Source organism: Passer montanus, unplaced genomic scaffold (assembly GCF_014805655.1).
Source record: "Passer montanus isolate IOZ18808 unplaced genomic scaffold, ASM1480565v1 scaffold21, whole genome shotgun sequence".
In the NCBI taxonomy this organism is placed as follows: domain Eukaryota; kingdom Metazoa; phylum Chordata; class Aves; order Passeriformes; family Passeridae; genus Passer; species Passer montanus.
Genome location: NW_024366703.1, coordinates 3,194,523 through 3,218,159, shown reverse-complemented (window position 1 = coordinate 3,218,159; position 23,637 = coordinate 3,194,523). Strand labels below are relative to the sequence as shown.

Below are 23,637 nucleotides of genomic sequence, written 5' to 3'. Positions count from 1 at the left end.
CACTAGTGGGGAGTGACCCTCTACCACTAGCTCTAATTTTTTACTCAAGACAAAAATAGTATTCCAAAGTTGCAAAGTAACTTTTAAAAATCAGTTCAAATAAAAATTCTCAATAAGGAAACTGAAATACTGTTTCAAACAGTGTTGGGAACCAGATTGGTCAGTGAAATTTAGAAATCAGCTTCAGTTGGCAGGTTCTGGAGGTTTTGCTTCTAGAGATTATTCCATTTCTAATTTTAAAAATGTGAAAGGAACAGAGTTTAGAAATATCTAATTTTTTTTACTCCATCAAAAAGGATATATGAATTCCCACAAAGAGATGAAACCAGTGTAGTCTCTTAATTCACCCTCTTCATTTTTGATCCCTTGCCAGTGACCGCCCAATACTGCTTAGTTAGAGGAATGAGACAGGAAGAGGTAGATCATCCTTTGAGGCTGATATGGATATCAACCTATATAATGATATCTCCTAAAAAAATCAAAACCAAAACTCCTAAATCCTTTGAACAAAGTTTGTGCTTGAAAATGAAAATACTCAGACCTCGCTCACAGAGTTTTAGCACTTTGCAGTAAGGAATTATAAAAACTCCACAAGCTGAATTACACTGGAGGTGCTGGCAGGACCCTAATGACTGTAATATGCACAGTCGTGAGTGCCTCTTACCTGATAGAAAGTGCCATCCTGTGAGCAGACTTGCGAAGATGAGCAGTTCTGACACCGAAACTGCGAAGGAGATGATTTTCTGATCAGATAAGAGGCATCCACAGCTGGACGTACACATTTACCATTTACTGATTTTTAAAAAAAATTTAAATGAAAAGGTTACAATCAATTTATTTATTTTAAAACAGGAAAGAATTGTTTAATGAACAAATGGATATTCTTCCCTTTTCTTGTCTATCTCATGTAAGGTCCACAGCTATGCAGTAAAAGCTCATGGTCAATAGTACCAGAGACAAAGGTAATGGATTCACTTGATCTTCATTCAGAAGAAGAGATTGTTAATTAATTACCACTGCAACTTCATTGAGGAAAACAAAATCATAGAAGCCTAGATATTACCAGATATATTACCAGCACAATTAAATTTTTAGAGGTGTTAATCATCTTTGACATCAGGGAAGTGATTTAAAACTACATGAAATAGAAGATGAACACATACCTGGCTATGCTGTATGTATATAAATACACTTACAAACTTAACCAGGAGTTGTGAATTCTTGTATTCACTAAATGTTAAAAAATATAGTTCTGAGATTTTTGAAAATTTTTAGTGCAATTTTTAAAAAATCAAGATCATAGTTACTGTTGCCTCCAATTTCATGCAGCTGCCAAAAGTCCATTTATAGGCAAGGGCTGCAGGATGAAATGCCATGAAAAAATTCCACTATTACTGAAATTGTTGCCTCAACATTTCCTAATAGGACAGCCAATGCTAACAAAAATACAAGATGGCAAACCAAAGAGACATCCACTGGTTTCAAGGCAGTATTGGGCAAAAAATATAGTTAAAGTTCCCTTGGAGGATTCAGCAATCACCAAATTTCAGTGCAATATTACTTTCAAATTTATCAAATACTTGCCTATATACATTGACCTCCCTAATTCCCACCAAAATCTATCCTTCCCCCTCCAGCTTCAGATTAAGGTAAAATTTTAGGAAACTTGTGAATTGTTAACTCTACAGTGTGTTAATCCTCTGTCTTCTCTGTCCGTGCCCCAGCACTTAATATTCTAAGCACTAGGAAGCTTAAAACAAAAATAGAATAGAAGAAGTTTGGAATTTTCTTCAGATCAGTATATTAAGGTATGTCAAATGCTGCACTCCAATTTAGCCTCCACTAGTAATCATAGTCAAACTTGCATGTACTACAAAGCAATAAAGAGTGAAGACCAATCAACAAGCACACACAAACAAATGCATAAAAGAAAGAGAAGAAAAGGGGATATGACTTCTAATTAAAAAAAATATACAAGGTAATACTAAACCAAACTCAATATCATTTCTGAAAAAAGAGTCTTTTTAAAAGTTAAATACTGAAATTCTAAAATACACACGTGCAGCAAGGAAAACCCATCTGGCTGTTCTCTGAATGTTACTGTTATATAGCATATCCAAAAAGAATAGATGTAGTATTAACAGAAACAGTAATAAACCAATTAAATTTCACTGGTAATTTTTCAGTGTCACTTTCAGTTTATTGACTGAATAAAACAGGTTCTTACTGAAGAACTGTCGGATGTAGATTCCCCAACTATTGTAACTCAAAAGGTCACCAAAAGCAAATTTGCTGAAAAAGAACAAGGGCTTGGGTTTTCAGTTACTTGACTTAAAACTCTGAGTGGAACTTGCACGTACACATCAAACACCCACTATTTTAGAGTTTCTGAATCTACACAATGTATGTGCTGAAGGGCTTCACCCACAGTGTTTTATATAAGAAATTCAGAAAACATGCAGAAGGCATTTTTAAATAGAGGTTTTTTGAAGGCTCATAGATTATATTCGGGCCTAAGATGTGAAAGCATGTGTAGTTTCTATAATAAATATACCAAAACATCATTTATCAATAATGTAACAGCATTTACGTTTTCGCCTCTTAGTCTCCATCTTGTCATATAGATGAATTCCATAGTATGATCCTTCCCCATGATTTCTCCGTTGCATAGTACATCCAGCTTAAAATACAACAGAACAAACAGTAAGACAAAGGGATGCAGAATTTTAATGTCTAAATGAACTGCTAAGTGAATCTCCAGAGTTAATACCTCCACTCCTATCATTATACAATTCCATCAGACACATACATCAAACCTGGATGAATACAGCATGCTGACAATATGTTATTTTGTACCCTGGTATTCAGCTGGTATTTTTTCACTTTTGTGTTTTTATTTGAAGTGTGGACAGAAGGAAGTCTGCTACTGAGGTATGAAATCACCAGTAGACAAACATTCCCTATATTTAGCTACACTACACAGTACCCATTTGAAGAGAAAGCCTTGTGCTGTATTTTGAAGGCTACCTTGCTATGCCAGTGCTCTTTCAAAGCCAAAGATATAAACCAGAAGTAATTTTCATTTAAAAAATAGATTGTAAAGAAACTTTTAAAAATTAGTTTAAAATAACTATAAATTACAAGAAAAATGCACTTCAAAGTGCAACAATATGTTATTTTGTACCCTGGTATTCAGCTGGTATTTTTTCACTTTTGTGTTTTTATTTGAAGTGTGGACAGAAGGAAGTCTGCTACTGAGGTATGAAATCACCAGTAGACAAACATTCCCTATATTTAGCTACACTACACAGTACCCATTTGAAGAGAAAGCCTTGTGCTGTATTTTGAAGGCTACCTTGCTATGCCAGTGCTCTTTCAAAGCCAAAGATATAAACCAGAAGTAATTTTCATTTAAAAAATAGATTGTAAAGAAACTTTTAAAACTTAGTTTAAAATAACTATAAATTACAAGAAAAATGCACTTCAAAGTGTACAGACCTTCCTTAACTGAAAGCAAAAGACAGAGAAAAACAGTGAGCTCAGTGTGAAAAATATCTGCTTTAAACGATATTAGAGCATCTTATTGCTGCCTGCCACTGCAAATGTTTGACAGTATTTTCATTATTAGAGCTATAATGTTTTCTGGGTTTTAGATAAAAAAAGGTCAACATTTTGAAGTAAGCAGATTCTTTGCAACACAAGCCATTAAGGTACCAGACAGATTAAAAACCAAATGACACCAAAAAGGCTGGTCAGCATGTCATGACACCATGACAAACTCCTGTGCATAGTTCTAACCTGTGCACCAAACCTAACAAAATAAACAAAAACCTCACACAATAAAATACAAACCTAAGTCAGCCCTACCCCTGACCAAAGCTGGGAGGCTGCTGCTGGTGCTAAAGACAGCCTGCCCTGCATGGAGCCTTTGGCTCCTGTACGAGAACAGGCTGAGGAAATAGTCTGTGCTTCAGTCTGAATTCCTGTATCCCTGGAAAGAGGGAAAGCAGGTTCAAACATGATTAAATTTCATAGAAATATATTATGTTGCATGGAAATAAAAGTACAAACATCTTCTTACAAATGTACCTCATAGGAACTTGGAAGTTTTAATTTTAAGCTGAGAAACTTTTTGATAGTTCCCACGGTCACTCGAGTAGAACAGCGGATAAATTTCTTCATTAAGCCCTAAAGCAACAGCAACAAATCAGAAAAAAACATGTTAGAATTTCTGGAAAATGTGAGCAATCTTTAGGGCAAGAACACCTGTAACTGATAATTTTTTCCACCAGTAACCAATTTTACTGCATTCTCTTCTAATTCATAATGACACCATAGGTTCATTTTTGTTCACTTGTTTTCAAAATTCAAAAGATGACAAGTTCATTTGACCCATCTCTGGTTCTAAAAATATTTCTAAAAGATACAGAAGGGAAGAAAGGAAAAAAACAAAACCCAGCTAACACCAAACCCATCAAAACCCCCAGAAGAATTTAAATAATCAGTGTGCTTGTGTCAGTAATGCTGCAGGTCAAACAAATGTTGCATTTCTTAGAAATGCTAAGAACCTCCAAAGTCATACATGTAACATAACACTCAGAAAATACAAGTAGCTTTATTAGAAAAGTTATTAAATATATTGTTCCTTTTATTCTTCTATTTGTAATTTAATAAAACATTGTTAAAATCTAAGGTGATTTCTAAAGACTATCTTCCAGACTCAGTATGTTTGGTAATCCCCTTCAGGAATAGAAACCAAATATCCCTAATTCCTCAAACAGCAATGGGCACGTATTACTCCACACATTTTGCAGACTAAAGTGATCTCCCCAAGGCCACAGACAACACATCAGGGTCAGAATCAGGTTTACAGGTCGGAAGATCTGGATCCCAGTCATTCAGGGCACCATGTATTTGATAAGCAGTTTCATTCTGCCATGTTAAGACAGTAATCCTGAAGGTATGAGGCAGCTCACCTACAGCTAGCTTCATAAATACCTCTGTGGTGTGCTGTAATCTGTTGTGTAATGCAGTAATATATCATAAAGGCTGTAGACTACAAAACTATAATCCACACACAAACAAAACTTCCTCACAGATGGCTTTCTGTATAGAACTGTATTTTTCACAAAATTCCAAAGATGCACTGAAATGCCTCAAAGGGAAGGACTAAGTAAGTGTGGAAGTGGGAACAGGTCACTACATTAAAGTTTACTTTTAAAGCTTATAAAAGGATTTGGTTCCTGTAAGATGCTGTTCTGTCATCAATAAGTACAGCACAGCTCGTTTGCTACTCACTTTGACAACATTATCTCCTGACTGCCCATTGTTGCGTAAACAGTCGAGGCAGATTGCAATCTGTGGGTCACTCCTGTGATAGTCTTTATCTTCTTCATTTTCATCACACTCCTCATCTACTTTGGGTTTATCAGCTTTTGGACTTTCATCTGTAAAATATGAAGATCATATTATTTAAGTATAAAGTAATAAAAAATCATATATTTAAGAAAATAAGGCATTTTTATGAGCCATAATTTTTCTTCACATTAACTTCACAGTTTTAATTCAGTGAATTCTTAAACTGACCAACCTAAAGACCTCTGGAAACAAATTTTTGTTGTTGAAATTTCAATGCAATATGCAAACAACAGACTTCTATGGAAGAGAAAATAATTAGATGAGAGACTATATTGGGTATGGCTGTGTACTTCTGATATGTTCAGTAATTAAAACCCTGCAACTCTGCATGCATCACAATCACTCAATCATGTAAACCTACTGTATAGTGTGGCAGTTCAGTGACAAAAAATTAACAATAGAATGACGAATCCCAACACTTATATATCAAAGTAACATGGCTAATCAGTTCATATTAACTGTCACAATAATCCAGTGAAGACAAGTCCCTGTAATGCAATCACGAGGTAAACTAAACCTTAGATTTCATCCACTTCTGACCAGATCTAAACAGGTCACTGTAAGAACTTCAGGTGTTTCTCTCCAGAAGGATTTTACAAGTAAATAGCCATATATTTACTTACTCCCTTTTACAAAGAAAAAATATAAGAAAATATGAAAGGTCTGTGTATTTTTTAGCAAAGCTTATACAAACTACATAATCACATAGAAAATGTTATCCCCTTTCACTCTGCTGTTAACATCTTCTACTGGCTCCTGGTTTAAAATTCTAACTCTTTGGAAAAGTACCACCTTGTATATTTAGAAAGGTTCACCAAAGTTGAGCACTCAAATGCTAAGACTAGCAAGTACATCTAGATAAGGCTGCAATGTATGTAAATAATAACCATAAAATGGAGTAAGATTTACAGATTTAGAGTACAGTATACAATAATCTTATTTATATCTTATTGTATACATTTGGGTTTTTTCTGCATCCCCAACTTACTTATTTTGATTTAAAACAAGATTTTCTCTCTATTGGAATAAAACATTACCACAATTAACTTGAATAAGCTGCTTTCACGTTTTTTAAAACACTTTCAGATCAAGTTCTGCTGCCTTCTTACACTTATCAGATTACAAAGGATTTTAGAAGAGTTCAGATGAGAAAATGGAATGTAAACATTAATAAACACCAAGCCATGACCGAGTTTTTTGACACAGTAATTAGTTGCCTTTGTTCAGTTTACATATTCAAGATGAGTTTTAAGCTATATTCATTACTTTTCTCTCTTAGAATTTTTAAGTTTTGACTAATTATGAAAGATTTATCCCCAAGTCCCTATTAACTATTGACACATTTAGTTGAATGTCTATCATACATACATTTTGTTCCTATCATCTTCCTATGGGAAGATTTTTTTTTTCTCTGAAAGTCTAGGAAGTAAACTCTACCAATCCAGCCGGTGCAGTCCACCTGTCACAAGCATTTGTTCACTTCAGACATGAGAGTACCAATGAATATTTTTTCTCTGTACCATAGTATTTCATAATTCATCAATTCTTTCTGGTAACCACGCTCCTACAGGAGTCACCAATGCCTGAGATATGTTTTATTGTTTGGGGTTTTTTCCTTCTGATATGAGAAAATTTTAAGTCCTGGGATTTTTTTACAGCTCTTAGATGCTTAGGTTAGGAGCTGTGCTGCAACCTGTGGCACAGGACATAACTGACAGACTCTCAAATTACGGTGACAATCTGAGTGCAGGGCACGGTATTGACAACTGAAACAGGCTCTGCTAAATGAAATTATCCTCAGCAAATAATTTCTTCCCAGGCAAGATTCTAAATGCTTTTGTGTGGCAGAACATAGCTTAAGTGCTCATAATTTGTATCACTGAGTTGTCATGACTTTCAAATACTGTGCAGAGACAAAGTCCTACAGGCCCAGGCTACAGTCTCTAATGGAGCTGGATACAACTGTAGCTACTCCAAAGTATAATTTGGGAGTTAGAGCCTTCCTCTCATTCACAAAAAACCAATCCAAGCTCTCACTACGCTTACTAACTCATCTCCATTGGGTTTATCATTAAATTAGGAGAGGAAGGTAAGAAGCAGAAGTGTAAGTTGGTCAAAAGTAAGTCACTTTCTACAAATTTGCAAATTCTGTTGATTCTTTCTATGTATATGGCAGAAGACCATTTTCTAAACAGTCAAGAAATGTCTCTATCTCACAAAAAATATTTTCTAAGTTTTTTAAAAACTGAACAGGCATACACTACATAGTATACTGTAGTAAACTAATATAATTTCATCTAAACTGTTCTGCAGTTCATAACTTATTTATATAATAGAGAAAGTAACATTGTCCCTCACAATGGATACCAAATGCAAGTCAACAAAACTTGTGAGAAAGAAAATTAAATGTTATGAAGTTGAAAAGAAGACATTATAAAGAAATGAATGCAGAAGAATATTATAGGATGTTTACTTGACAGTTACCCTTTACTGAAAATAGCTATTTTTTAACTTAGCAGAATTTCAAAAGTTCTTTAAAATCAAATCAAATAGGCTATGGTATTAAAAACTTGATGTCAAATTAAAGAGGCATAAAACCAGCTAGATCTAGTCCTCGCTTAGAATCTCAGTACTGAGTTTCAAACTTCATGGGTCAACTACAAAAAACGAAACAAAAAAAAGCAAAAAAAAAAACCAAACCAAAAAACCCAACCAAAAAGAAAGAAAGAAACAAGAAAGCATTGTGGGATCTATAGAAAACAATTATTTAGCATGTGTGGAAAACTGTTTTACTGCTTGTCATAACTAATTCTTGACAACCTCCTACTTAACAGATGGTCAAATTTGGTAACAGAAAGTAATTTGTAAAAACTGTAAAAAATTCTGTCCTGCTCTACTAAGAAAATTAGGAATTCAGCTGGACAATTGTGAGAGTGTTGCAAGTGAGAACCTAGGGTAATGCAAATAAAAATAATGGTAGAACAGCTAGAGTTTGTTAACCAACTGGCTGATAGATAAGCAGCAGTATGTGGAGGCCCACACATCTGCAGATTCACTACAAGTTTCTGTAGTAGCTTTGAATTCAGCAAAAACAAAATGTACTTGTGTCAGTGAAGAAACTGGTCTCAATAAGCAGTGTTACTTAACACACGGATGAGAGAGGGAAAAAATCATCACCTTGTCCATTTTCTTGAGGTTTGTTTTTCTTCCAAAATTCGATCTCTCGCTGCAGTTCCTCTAGTTAACATCAAAGAAGAGTATTGTGAATTTTTAAATCAATACCAGGTATATAATTAGAAAGAGCCATGCTCCCCCCACCAATCCAAACAGATCCCAAAGCCAAATGAGGAACTTACGTTCTCGAAGTCCAGGCACCAACTTAAATATAATTTCCTCTAAGGTGTTATCCAGCCTTTCAGAGGAAAAAAATACATTTCACATTAAATGGATACTAGCATTTTAAGTACTTTTAGTGTTTAAATAACAAAAGCTTTTGAATAATGAGTTGCATTTTTCTGGTAAATAATGAGTCCTGTCAAAGCCAACTGATTTTAGTTTGCGAGACAACATGCATTAAAGCTTATCTCAACCATCTCCTAAATGGATTTATCATAGAAATAACTAAGGAATTACTTTTTTAACGTAAAAATATAAGAATGAAGCAAAAGATAAAAGCATTATATTCTAAAATTTTTATTTCTGAATTTGTATTACACACAAACAGCAGTATCACTAGAAGGAACAGACTGGAAAAGTTGTATCCAATTTTAAGGTCCAGCTCATGAGTAGTAAGCATGGAAATTATAAACTCCATTAGCATACTGAGTGTTGAAGTGCTTTGGTAATAAGCCTGTTACAAGAAACTGAACAGACTATTCCCTACTTACCACACCACAAAGCAGTCTTGGCAGGATAAAGACCACAGTGCATCCATGCTGCTCTGACTTGACAGTTCTCAGTACCCAGCACAGTTCATTTGAACTATTTAAATCTGCCATGTGTTGTACACCAGAAGAGAGTACACAGCACAGGCATGTCCTCTGATCCCTGATATTAGTGCCAAAACTAGTTATCACAGTTCCTTCCAGTGTACACACTGCAGTTACCCTTGTTGCTGAAGCTAAAATACTTTTCTTTCCTTTTCTCTGAATTTAACCAACTCTTCTATCCATTTAGTGTATCTAGTTCTAGTTTTCTAGTTCCTCTCCTGGTCTCTTATCCTTCAGTTTCCTCTGGCTTTCATTCCGTTTCCCTTCCCTTCCCTCTCCTTTGTCCTTTATGTTCTCTCTTGTCAACAGAAACTCCCATTGCCCACAGCCTAAACAAAAACTCATGACAAAATAAACCACTAAATGATGCAGAGAAAGTATCGTGACATTCAGTCAGAATCTGGCATATTTTAAATTGCCTCATTTTTTCATCTCAATAACAATATATTTCTTTATATATATATATATATATTTGCAAATACTCATGTGTACATGGTATTAATGATACACTATAGGCCTATTAAAAAAACATAGCTGTTCTGTCATTTGTTCACCAACTGTTGCAAAGTAGGAGTAAGAATGAATGCTTTTATTGTTGAGGAAAGCCTACAATCCATATAAATTGATAACAATTAAAATAAATACATGAGTATTCAAGTTTCTCCTTACAGTATTTGTACTTGTACTCTACAATTAGACCCATTACCCAACCATCAAGTTCTGAGACTAGATCCCTGTGGCATCCATCAGCAGATTCAGTCATACCATAGAAATATTCATGTTTCAGCTACAACCACAATCCATTTTTAATTTCGTCTTCTTAAGGGGACAACAACAACAAACATTCAATACCTCCCATAAAATAAAGCAGCACAGAGAGAGCATTTTCTCACAGATAAGAAAGAAATTAAAATTGTAGGACGTCTGAGTGCTTGATTTCTGACAGATGACAATGTAGGTCTACCTTCCCAGATGGTAGATCCCAGACCTTGCAGCCTCCTCTGTCAGTATTTGAGGGAACTACATGGTGCTGCTTTCTGTGAGGTACCCACAGCAGAGCACTGGGAACCTGGGAACATGCCTTAGAAATGGAATTCATTTCACACTGTAAGAAAGCTCCAACCTTCAAAATTTACTCATTAAAAGAAATGAAATAAGGACTTTTCAAAAGAGAATGCCACTACCTTAATTAAAAACCCCTCTCTTCTTGAGGATGGTATAATACATGCTGGTTTTCTTTCATTTATTTTTGAAAATTCCCATTTAGCACTTTCTAATTTACTTTCAGTGGCCCAAACCAAAAGTCACTGGTAATGCTAAAATAGCAAAAAAATCCAGTATACTTTGCAAATTTACAATGCTAGAAGCAAGAAGTGGCTTCCCACTCTAGTCAATGACTTAATTATTTTTTTCCCAAAAACTAAACAAAAAACCCTTTCTTTACAGAGGATAAATAGTTATCAATACTCTGACATGGAGCAGGAAAAAAAAAAGTCCAATCTGATCTTTAAATGCAGAGAAACTAAAACTTTAGGGAAAAATGAAATTATCACGAGATTCTCAATTTCAGATGCATCTTTCAGTGTTCCCATAACCCACACATGCAAGCACTCTGACACAAAGATTTGTATTTTTGTGTCTCATATCAAACCCAAAATGAAACTACTTGAAAAAGGTGGTCTTAGTCATTTACTGTGATAGTTCCTATTAATGCTGCAAAAAGAACATTGATATTTTACAGACACCTACTTCCATTTCCACATCTTCTAACCATCTTCCAAATCTCCAAACCAGAACATACAGAAAGAATAATCAAGCATTTCTGTTAGCTTAGTATAGCTCCTTTTTTCACCTCTTCTGTAATACTGAATGAGTTACAAGGTCAACACTCTGATAATTATCAGCAAAAGTGAACCAAACTAGGACTATTGCTCAGGAAAACTTGCATGCACAGGAGTATGCTAGTAAGAGAAAAAGAAGTCTGCCCTCATGGCATTATCAACACAGACCCTATTGAGTACTGATGATGCAGAATTTTGCTAAATCAGTAAAGGGAATTCTTAAATTTAACACTCTTCCTACATTTTCCTTTTAGAGCTCAATGTTGAATTTCAGACTTAGTCTTGTAGTTACAAGAGACCCTAAGTGCTGCCAACTAAGAGATACATGCAAAAAGCTCACATAGCTATGAAGTTACTCAGAACTGAGTTTAGAAGGAGTTTATAAAGCTTATCTGAGAGATCTTAGTTAAAACTCCTAAGTGGTGTTCAACACAACTTCTCAGAAAATGACTGCATTCTTTAGCAATGATGGGGCTGCTCTCCATGGTCAGAGTTTAACTCTTCTATTAAGTTATGCAGGCAACATCCAGGAAAGATAATTCCACTGCACAGCTCACGTGCCCTTCTGATTATTAGTTTAGCAAATGTTTAAAGCTGGTTCATAAAATACAACCAGGAAACTACTAACTATATGCAGTTTCTTGGCAAAGAGACCAAATGACTCTAAAAGGAATTTCAGGAAATAATTGCAGAGAAAATAGCTCTTCCCACATTTCTGGCTTGTGCTCTCAACTTTCCTCACCCATCTACAATCTCCTGCTCAAAGGATAATATTTGTTTACTAAACATCTACTATATGTTTCAGAAAATGCATTTTTTGTCTCATATGAAGTGGTCCTATCAGAATAAAAGAAATATTTCTAAATGCTTTTGTTTTCAGTTTATTAGTAGCCTATAGCATATTCTGTTATGACTCACACAGAACCTCAGAAACTGACAGGAAATCAGAAAAATAATGTACATGAACCTGCTCAGCCCCACCCTTCCAAAAATATTCAGATGACAAAGACTTAGGTCAAAAACACCCTTTACAGCTGCTGAATTCAATCTCTCTCAGTTACGCTCTTGGTACAAAACTGGGAATGGTTGTGCACACATGGATCAGTCAAAAATCAAAGCAATGTATGACAAATTGTAACAAAAGCAAGGACATCAGAAAATGATACCAAGCCTAGTAAATTCCAGATGTAAATTTATATTTTCACATTAATGTAAGAATAAGTCCTTCTAAGTTCACAGCAGTTTTACAAGACAATAATACTGGGGGATGGGGTGGAGGTATTGGGAGTGAGGGCACGGAGAGCCTTCATCACTCCAGGAAAACATGAAGTTCTCCCACTTATGATGACATTTCCAGATTTTTCCATCTTATGGGATATTTATCATCTTTGTTTCAACATAAAATCATTAAAAGTGAAATCCAAAATTTTATGAAAAATAATTGTTTCTAAAATGGTTTGTTAATACAATATATAAAAATCTCAAAAAAGGGTATTTTAATGTAAAAAACATCTTTTCATGAGTGTATTTTCATTAATCTTACAGCAGATTTCAATTCAGATTGGTGGACTTATGCCTTGAAAGACATTGCTTTTAAAATTATTCATTTTCTATATGTTGCTCTAAAAATAAAAAGCTGCCATGAGGTTTGGAATGCCCTAAATAATGTCAAAAAACAACCCTCTAGAATTTGATTTCATGTAAAGAATAAAAGGTATCTGGTTCATTTATTTGTTTAATAGAGATACTATTTTTTTTTTAATTGTACAGTAGAAGCACTATTTCTGTGTCTTTCCCTTATGTTTCCTCCTTTTACTATATCTGAAAAAATCAATTTAGAATGCAGTGGGAGCCGAGAAAATGACAACCTATATTGCTTAGAACAGTTAATATATGCATTATACAGATAAGAAAAACAATTATTGCCCTTTTAGGATAAAGAAGTTAAGATTTTTTTGTTGTCCATTCCAGCGAATGCTGTGAAATAGATTCTTACCTTAACATTTCTAGTGGATTGGTCTCATGCACTTGGTTGCCACACCTGGGACAGTCATTGCTGTCTTCAAAGTGTTGAACAATACAAGTCTTACAAACTAAGAGAAAGAAAAAAAATAAATAAAAAACCCACTTAGACAAAATCTAAATAATATTGCTCAAGTATGACCTAATGATACCTGGTAGCTACTCATACATCATAAGAGCATTGTCTTAAAGTTAATAATTACAATGTCTTATCCTCTTGTTCCTCAAAACCATAGTTCTGCTCCACTGGGACAAAAAGGTCAGCAGCACAGGCTGGACAAGCACTTTATGAGGTATTTTTGCTACTCAGAATTCTCCCAGCATCATAACACATGAAGCCCATAGCCTGTACCACCTTAAAGAACAGGTTCTCAGGTGTGTGCTGGGGAAGTTCAGCCAGCAGAGCCCACCATCACCTCAGCTGATCTGAAATAACTTACACACATCCCTTCAGTTCAATGGTGCTGCTTGCAGCTGAAAATACTGGTTTAAATACTTATTGTAAGAGAAATTGTACACAGATTCCAAGTGTTTCCTTTTTGACACAGTGCTTTCCAAAGCAATGAGAGAACGTACACTCAACATTTAATATTTGAGCCTTATAATGAAAAAATTAGCATCAGGACCATGGCAAGTATCAATAAACCCAAACCAACAACAATGTGAATTTAAACACCAATTAACTGAAAGTAAGCTAAACAAGGTGCTACACTACTGTTGCTTCCAAATGATCAATTACAGACTGTAGATTTTAATGTCATTAATTATGGAACCAAGCTGATGAGAACAAATATGCCTGCTATTACTGCTGGAAACAATGTTCTGGATGGAGATAAACTCTACCCTGTTCCTATTATTAATTCACCTACACTGAAATAACTGCAAATTCATCAGTAAATGGACTGAGAAAATAAATGGACTGCTGTGACTGCAATATGCTTTCTGCTGAAACACTGTAATTTTTTTCATCAATTACTTAAACAAGTATGAACATCTCTAAACAAGTTGGTAAATCCTAATTATAAGACAACTCTAGGAAACTTGAGCTTCCTTTAACAAGCAAAGCCTGTATTTGTCTTTGCCTTAGAATGCTCAGAAGGGTTATATGAAATCAGCTGATGCTGATAATGCAGACACATTAAACCTCCAAGTAGGTGTTTTTTCCAGCTGCTTTGAATCACTAACTTAAAGACATATAACTTTTTTCCCAAGATTGTCAAGGAATTGTAAAATAACTCTTCTGCCAGTTAAGCTTTTCAGCTGCAGCACCTGCTAGCTCCTAATCCTGGTACCTATATTGTGCTGAATTCACTGCTTGTGTCAGGAGAAGGTGTATGGGTTAGTGGTGGGTGGGGACAATACTGATGAACCACCAAGTCACCAGTCACCAGCTGTCTCAGAAATGCCATTAGTTGGAAACCTCAGTTTAAAGAGTGGGGGTGGGGGAAAGGGCTGAGGATCAAGTATGATGATGAAATAGTGAAGTCTAACACATGTAAATTACAGTCATCTGGAAATTCAGCTAAAAGTCACTGAGGTAAGTAACAGAAGAATTTGGCTTACTCTAGACCTCTTCTAACTTGACTTCATAGAAACTGAGCTTAAAGATAACTGTTTTTCAATGAAGTTTCATCTGCTAACTCCTATAATAAAGGAAAGAGTCTTCATGTTTTTGGTAAGCCTTCTGTCTGGTATAAACAGCAGCATCTCTATGGAGTCCTTCTAGCCTGACACCAAGTAAAAACGATAAAGAATAAACAAAGTGGAAAAATTTGTAAACATGTAATTACAGTTGTTCAATATTAATTTCAGAATTTATAAGCTCAACCCCTAACCTTCTCTTGTTTGGAAAATGTCCAGGCTGGGTGAGGCTCTCAGCAACTTGAACCAGTGGAGGGTGTCCCTGCCCATGGGAGGAGGGTCAGAACTCACTAAGAGTTTGTTCCAGCCCAACCCATTCTATGAATTTTTTTGCAAGAGACTCAGAGAATTAGCAAAAATTCTTCAAAAGGAGAAGGGGCTTTGCATTAATACCAGAGTGATTTGGTTTATTTTCTGTAAACAATAGAATTAGCCTCCTTCTGAAAAAAATTCCTTGCATTTTAGAAAAACTTTCTGAAATTCTTAAGAGAATTTAATTCCCTTCACTTGCTTTCAGGATTTCAGTTCCACTCATGTCAGAGAAGTTACTGAAGTCTGTGATGAGATAACACTGTTCTTATTGCATTGTCATGAAAAGATATTTTACATTTGTGCTTCCTAGTTTTTTGGTTTGTTTTCCAAACCAAAGAGAAATAGGGCCTATCTGAGCTACAGCTTTCACTTAAATCTAGAATAAATCTGAAATTACTATTCAGAAGAACTCCATGCCATGGGGTCAATAACTAATACACTTAAATAAGTCAGAAAATTGACTCCATAAAAATCTCCCAAACACTACTGCTAAACATAAAGCATGCTAATATCCACAATAATGTAATTGGAAGAAATATTTATAATATAAATGAATCTATGGAAAGGAACTGAATTCTTCAGTCTGAATATATTTTTTTGCTCTCTTTATACCTTCTGTTTTTCAGAGGAGATGACACCCTTGGAAGATATGCATGGTCCAAGAAAGGACCTAATGATTGATGAAGAGCTTAATTTCAGTGTAGAAAAGGTCTTTGAGTAGAACATATACAGAGAAGACATCATAAGGATCCAAGAACCTTATTTCAGTCCTGGAATAAGGACTGGAGAAACACTATGGATGTTTCTCTATGCCAATAAACACACAGCTCTGGATCATGTGTTTGTATAGCCAGCTCAATACCATAAAAACCCCCTTGAAACTGTAAATCAATACTGAAGTAATCTAACCAACTTTTGCTTTTTCTCATGTAGAGCTAATGTGCTATGAGGATTTGCTGACCAAAACTAAATGTGATTTACCAACAGGAATATAAGGGTAAAAATATATATAAATTCTAGCATGCAAGAATAATGAACTGATACATGATACTCCTAGTGGGATCATCAACCAAACACTTTCCTATATGATAGGTATAATTGTCCTCTGTTGTTCTCAGTGTAAAACAATGAACATTTTTCAAAGCCTATCTCTTTGCAGTTTCAGAAAATGGGATGAAATCTAAATATTGGGTGAAAAAGGTAGGCAAAAAAAGAATCCTGAAACACAATTAAATGACAAATATCATTAATTCACCAACTTACGGAAAAAACCAAACTCCAAACCAAAACCCTTTAATGCTTCCAGTACAGATTAACAAAATAACATGGGTTCATTTGCTTTACTGTAGGTCATGGCTGGGCAGCAAGCAAGCAAAAGAAAACTGCTTAACCTAAATGTACAGTTTGAAGGATTTTGAGATATATGCTACACATGCCAGTGAAATGAGAACTTGAACTTCATAGACGCACAATGACACTTCAGAAGAGACACAATAAAAGTAAAACTCATGTAAGATGACTTTCTATGGCTGATAAAAGTACTTGTGTGACATATGCTAATTGGCTGGCTGCATAACAATGCTGTTTTCCAATACAGAGATATCTGGTTCACACATTCTTTCAGATCTTCGTAATCAGATGAAAAACATAGAAACAAGTGCCAAGACTGTACTGTATGTCATAAACAAACAAAAAAAGTACATCTCTTATGAATATCTACATACATATGTATCTGTCCAGGTTACTGTTTAAATGTTGATTAATGAGGTACCTAAATAAAAATTCATATTGCATTTTTAGAATAAAGTATTCTACAAGATAACATTTAATTAGTTAATTGTGGTACAAATTCTTTGTCAGAACTCATCCTTTGAATTCTTCCAAAGATTTTCTCTCTTAAAGTTAATCACTCTGATTCAGTGAGCAAAGGAAGGGCACAGGATATGCACAGCTAGTGGAACATCAAACACATCTAGTGGATCATCAAACCCATCTCAGTGATGGCACAGATGTGCAACAAGTAATTCGGTATGTTTACTGAAGTATTTAATTATCTACCTTAAGCCTGCTTTAAAAGCACTTACTTTTAAGGAAAGTGTTTGCTTAAAACAGGACAGAAAACTCCACTTAAACAGCCTTTTCAGAAACTATACAAGTGGGACTATTCCTCTCTTAATTACTACTACCAGACATCGTCACACTAGATTTTCTTTTGTTAAAAGGGAGAGAAAATTTCAGTATGCAATAACCAATAAAGACTTTTTGTGTTGAAAACTATTTAAAAATAACATTTAGGCCCTGCTACATGCCATTGACTAAAGTTTCTTCTGGAGGAGGAGTCTGAAGGCAGCTCAGCTTGCTTGTCTTAGGGTGAGAAATTTTGCTGCAGTGAAGTTTTTTTGGGATCCTGTGTTGACAGCATAGGTTTTTAGCAAAATCTGAAAACCATTCTGGTTGAAAGATTATTTGATATTGAAAATTTTATCTCTGGTAAATTTCCTGGGAAATTTTCCAGGGAAGGACATTTCTCAAAGTTCATAGACTACCTTGGTTGGCAATTTCTTAACACAAATATTAGAGAGACCAACTAGGAGTAATGCACCTTTTGATCTCCTGTTCATAAACAGGGAAAAGTTGGTGATGAATACAGCCACAGAGAGCAGCTTGCCTTGAGGTGAGTTGAGAAAGGATACATACATAAACAGCACAGTTAGCACTCTGAACTTCAGAGGATGGGACTTCAGCTTGTTGAAGCAACTGCTCATTTTCAGTTGCTCATTTAAGCAACTGCTCAGATTTCCCAAGGAGACTATCATTGGAAAGAGACTTAAGAGAGCTGGATGAGCTATACAGTCCACTGCTAAGAAAATTATGTCAGAAGAATTGCTTAGTGCACAAGAATTGCTTAGTTCCTAATTAATATGCAAAAGTAGATCGCATTAGAAAAGAATGGAAACAAGAATGGGAAACAAAAGGATATAAAATCACTACTCTGACACTGAGAGACAAAACCAGGAAAGCCAAGACCCAGCCATAGCTAAAACTGATGAGAGACACAAGGGAATTGTGTAACTATGCTAGTAGCTGAAGGAAACTTAGACAAAATATGCCTGTTAATGAATGAAGGAAACAGCTCAGGAATGGCTTATAAAGCCCTCAGTATCTTTTTGCCTTGGTCTTCACAGGCACTGCTTGATCCTCCCTGTATACCATATACCCGCTTGATTTGGGAAGGAGAGGGATAATCAACAGCCAAGGAGCAACAGGTTAAAACTTACTGAGAAAGACTGGATGTATTCAAATCTACAGGCCAGATAGGATTCACAGAGATGAAAGCTTATCACCCTGATCAGGTGATTATGAGAGGTACCCCATGACTAGAAAAGGGTGGTGTGTTATGCCTATCTGCAATAAAGAGGGGAAGCATGGCCCAGGGAAGTACAGCTGAACAGCCTCCACTGGCTCACTGGGACGATGGCAGATTACATCATGGCCCTTGGAGTCAATTTCCAGCTATACGTGGGACAAAAATGTCATCAGGAAGTGGCAACAGCAATTTGCCTAAAGCAAATCATGCCACAGACTGGCAGGTGATGTAATAATAGCTTGTACCATTTGAACAGAGTTACAGGAGTGATGGAGCCCATCTTCTGGGGAGTGGCAAATAGTATCACAAGCAACGGTCATATGTTGACATTTGGCAGGACATTCAGAAAAAACTAGATAAAGCCTGTAGCACTGGAAATGGTTATTAAGAGAGGCTGTGGAGACTTCATGCTTAGAAATTGAAATGTTAACTACACAGAGACATGGCTTGACCTGGTAGAGTGCTGGCAACTAACCTGCCTCCTGCATGTAGTTAGCCTAGACAACCTCCAGATGTTTATTGATGTTTTCAACCAACATTTCTATGATTGTGTAAACAGTGCATTATTTTTTAAGATACTAAAGAATGTTCTTGAGGAAAGTTTATTTTGCAAAGTTTGTAAGTGCACACTGTACTAAACAATGGAGTGACTCAGGAGACAGATGATGGCACATGCCCTTTCGCTCACATCCAGCCTGCTTCCATCAGTAGTTCTTAAACATCCTTGACAACTATGTAACAGACTAGGAAAAAAGGTTTCAGTCCATAAGACAAAGCCATTCTGTTGAAAGTAGCAAAAAAGAAATGAAGTATTGAATTTGCAGAATAAGTAATTTTGCACTAATGTAACAGTTCCCTTTCCAACAGAAATAGGAAAGTTTGCACTTCTGGTACCCAAGTTGACCTTAGGTTTCCCAGTGAATAGTGGAGTTTTCTGTCCAACATTTTCAAAAGCCTCAGCAGAAACATCTCTTATTTAAAAGGCACTCATTTCTCAGAGCAGGACTTAATACTTTCCAGAAATACAGAATATGCAAATCAACTGCTAATTCCCTGCTTTGGTTACTACTGATCACATTAGTTCCTCTATGATCACTGGAGAATATCTATGTCAATACATGCTTTTCATCTTGTCCAAAGTAATAAACCGTACTCCCAGTATCTAATGAATTTACACTGCTTCTTCAACCATAAATACCTGCAGATTTTGATCATTTGTACAACACTTTTTTCAATTATGGCAATTAGTAAGTACAAGACAAATACCAAAGGACAGTTAAAATCATAGTATACTGTGGTATCTATTTGGACAATACTGAAGAATCATATCTGCATGCTATCATATCTGTATTTGAAAAAAAAAATTTTCTACAAGATAACTTAGTAGAATACCTTCCTCAATTCTTCCATCACCTTTTCCTTTGCAGACATAAGATTTGCATATCACCACTGTTTTCAAGTTTTAAATTTTCCTTTCCATCACTGTAATCTTTGTGTTTTGGCAACTGAAACTGGACTTTACTTTAAAGAAACACCACCTTCTTTCCTGCATTTCTACTTAAGGACCCAAATGTGGGGCAGTTTTTTGGTGAGAAGACCTGTGTAACTATATGGCAGCTCAGTAAAATACACGTGCTCTGACCTGGGAACTAGGCAGTGACAGAGCTGGCTCAGTGGAGAGCTCACAAACTACAAAAGGACAAAAGAAGCAGATGCTGCTGAGAAGAGAATGCTCCTTCTGCCATTATTGTTTTGTAATAGAACCAAAAGTAAATAAAAAATAGATTGTGTAAACAAAAAGATACCACAATAAAAACATTTTTTTCTTAAATCTGATTTCTGATGTAACTATTTTCCCCTAACCCCAACCTTTTAAAAGTTGTTAATGGTCATTAAACTTCAACCATAAAAAAAATTAGCTAATACTAAAGAAACTGGACTTTTTCCAGTTTCTTTAAAGGGAAAGAGAATTTAACAATATATTTACCTCTCGCTAATAAATTTACCTCTATTAAGTACCTCAGTCTTTTCCTGATTCCTTGTCCCTATTTTCCCCCTGTATCCAATAAAGGATGAAGATCTTCCTTAGCACTCCTTTTCTTGATAATGTATTTATAGAAACATTTTAAGTTGTCTATTATGGCAGTAGCCAGATTAAGTTCTGGTTGGGCTTTGGCCCTTCTAATTTTCTCTTTTCATGACTTCATGATGTCCCTGCAGTCCTTCTGGGTTGACTCCTCCTTCTTTCAAACTCAGAAACTCTGCTTTTCTTACTAAGGTCCAGAGAAGGCTTTCTATACAGCCAGGCTGGTCACTTTCCCTGCTAGCTCATCTTTCTGCACATGGGGACAACCTGCTCCTGTGCCTTTAGGATTTCCTTCTTAAAGCACTACAGCCTCCCTGGGCTCTTCTGCCCTTCAGGACTGCCTCCCAAGGGACTCCATCAACCAGGCTACAAAATCTGCCCTCCAGAAGTTCAGGGAAGTGTTTCTGCTAAATGCTCTCCTTACTTTTCCAAGAATTGAAAACTATCTCTTTGTGATGGCTGTGCCCAAAGACATCCTCCAACATTCACACCACCTACCAGTCCCTCTCTGTTCACAAACACCAGGTCCAGCAGGGCCTCACTTACCAACAATGTCAAGAAGTTACCCTCCACCCACTCCAGGAACCTCCTAGACTGTCTTCTCTCTGCTATTTCCAGTAGGCATCTGGTAAGTTGAAATATTCCTCTAGAAAAAGTGCTAGTGACTGTGAGACTTCCCTCAGCTGCTTCTCGAATGTTTCATCTACCCCTTCCTTGTGCTTAGGTGATGCATAACAGACTCCCACCATGGTACCTGCCTTGTTGGCCATTCCCCCAATTCTTACCCATGAACACTCAACTCTGTCATCACCATCACTGAATTCTAGACACAACACTCCCTAACACATGGTGCTACCCCACCAGGTCTCCTTTCTTGCCTATCCCTTCTGGAGAGTTTTACAGCCATCCACTGCATCCCTCCACTTGTGTGAGTTATCCTGCCATGTTTGTGGGATGGCCACTGTGCTGTAATTTTCCTGCTGCACAGTGGCTTCCATTGTTTTAATTCTCTGTGTGCTTCATATAGTAGGGATGTAACACCAAACTGTAAAAATTAACAGAGAAGGCATTAGCAACTGCAAGAACAACACTGCACAACAACTTCAGGAAATGCCAAGACAAGACTTTTAACCAATATTCATTATAGGTTCAAAAATGGGAAATCTACCAAAAGACATACAATTCCCCTTACTCTTCTTTTAGAAGACTTCAAATGTTATTTGGAAAGAAGTAAAATTCTAAAGGAGGTCCAGTGAAACTACTGACCATTCAGAAATAAATGTAAAAAAAGCAAGAATGTAAATAAGCTTGTGAAAGGAAGATGAGAGAGTTTGACAGGACCATTCATACATTTAATATAATTCATACATGACAATCTATGATGATGTAGTAGGAGCAGAAGACAACCTAAACAACTTTTCCTGAGACAGCTTCATTGAAAGAGATCTATTCCCTAAGTAAATATTTTGCCACCTTCAAATATTTCTCTGCATTGCGCCATGGAACACATTAGAGAGATGTGGGCCATTACTGACCAAACTAGTGTATCCACACACATACTGCCAACAGATACATTAGTTTAAGTTTCAAGCATGGTTATATCATCAAGAGAGCAGATCTGACCTAATGATCTCACCTGTGATCAGACAGGCTGCAGTGATAAAAGTTAGGTGCTAGAGCCAGCACAATCTCCACTAGCCTAGGGCAAACAAAAGGGTCTCTGTACTCTGCCAGGTCCAGCAGAGCTGACATACCCTCACAGTTAGGTTGGAAGGGAGCCTAGTGGGTCATCTGGTCCAACCTCTCTGCTCAAGCAGGGTCATCCCAGAGCACACAGCACAGAATGGCATCCAGACTGCTCTTGGGTATCTCCAATGAGGGCACCTCCACACCCTCGCTGGGCAATCTGTTCCAGTGCTTGGCCACCCACACAGTAAAGAAGTTCTTCCTCATGTTCAGGTGGAACTTCCTGTGCATCACTTTCTGCCCACTGCCTCTTGTTCTGTTGTTGGCACTACCAAGCAGAGCCTGGCTCCATCTTCTTGACATCCACCCTAGATATTTACACACCTTAGTGAGGCCCCCTCTCAGCCACCTTTCCTGAATCTGAACAGGCCCAGCTCCCTCAGCCCTTCCTTGTAAGAGAGGCACTCCAGATCCTTGATCACCTTTTAGTACTCTCTGCTGCACCTGCTCCAGGAGCTCCATATCTCTCTTGCACTGTGGAGCACAGAACTGCACACAGTTCAAGATAATCCAAACTACAGACCAGTGTTTAGGAAACTTCAGAAGAGACTGGATTAATTCAAAATATTAAATGTAAAAATTCAGTAAACAAAAACAAGCACAGTGGTCATATTAAACACATTAACACTTTAAAACAAAAAAAAAAAAAAACAACAACAAAAAAAATACTTATGAAGGAGGGACTATTTTGCAAAGTATTACTTACAGGTATGGAGGCACTCCGTTACTGTAGTTGGCTTGATGAGATAGCCTTTACAGATATAGCAGGTGATATGAGGATTGAAATCTTTCACCAAGTGCTTCCTCTGAGTAGCCATTCGTGGAGCAGGAAGCGCTGGCAGAGTGCTTAGGGCCAGAGAAGCAGGTCTGAGAGGCGTCGATGTCCACAGTTCACAAGAGCTGTGGCGCTGCTCTGTGCAACTGGACTTCTCCAGGCATTTGATCTTAATTCCGCAGGTCTCACTGAGACATGGCTCATAACTCCTGCTCCTGTGCCGGGCGAGTCATTTTCCTACCTGTAACACACGTGGAAAAAGAGAGCTACGTGAACCTGGCCGGACAGCGGCGATGCCCCGGAGGACCAATGTCGCCATGAACTTGGCAGCGGCACGGGGCTGTCATTTACATAACAGCAGCCGCCGTGCGCGGCAGCCGAGCTCCGAGGCCGCGCCCCCCGCCCCGCCGCGCTCCGGCCGCCGGCGGGACGGGCTCGGG

General features: G+C 36.8%; 1 protein-coding gene across 3 annotated transcripts in view; it reads right to left on the bottom strand.

Moving 5' to 3' along the window:
* Positions 1-23,637, bottom strand: part of PCGF5 (polycomb group ring finger 5) — a 67,626-nt gene that overhangs the window by 12,321 nt on the left and 31,668 nt on the right. For 2 of the 3 annotated variants that reach the window (XM_039708740.1, XM_039708739.1), the window contains exons 2-9: positions 23,129-23,438; positions 13,245-13,341; positions 8,775-8,830; positions 8,596-8,655; positions 5,299-5,447; positions 4,090-4,188; positions 2,591-2,680; positions 665-724 (exon numbers count right to left, since the gene is read on the bottom strand). In XM_039708740.1, the coding sequence (XP_039564674.1) occupies positions 665-724; positions 2,591-2,680; positions 4,090-4,188; positions 5,299-5,447; positions 8,596-8,655; positions 8,775-8,830; positions 13,245-13,341; positions 23,129-23,240 (723 nt within the window). In that variant the 5' untranslated portion in view covers positions 23,241-23,438. The remainder of the gene's footprint in view (positions 1-664; positions 725-2,590; positions 2,681-4,089; positions 4,189-5,298; positions 5,448-8,595; positions 8,656-8,774; positions 8,831-13,244; positions 13,342-23,128; positions 23,439-23,637) is intronic. The other variant, XM_039708741.1, reaches the window with a different exon arrangement.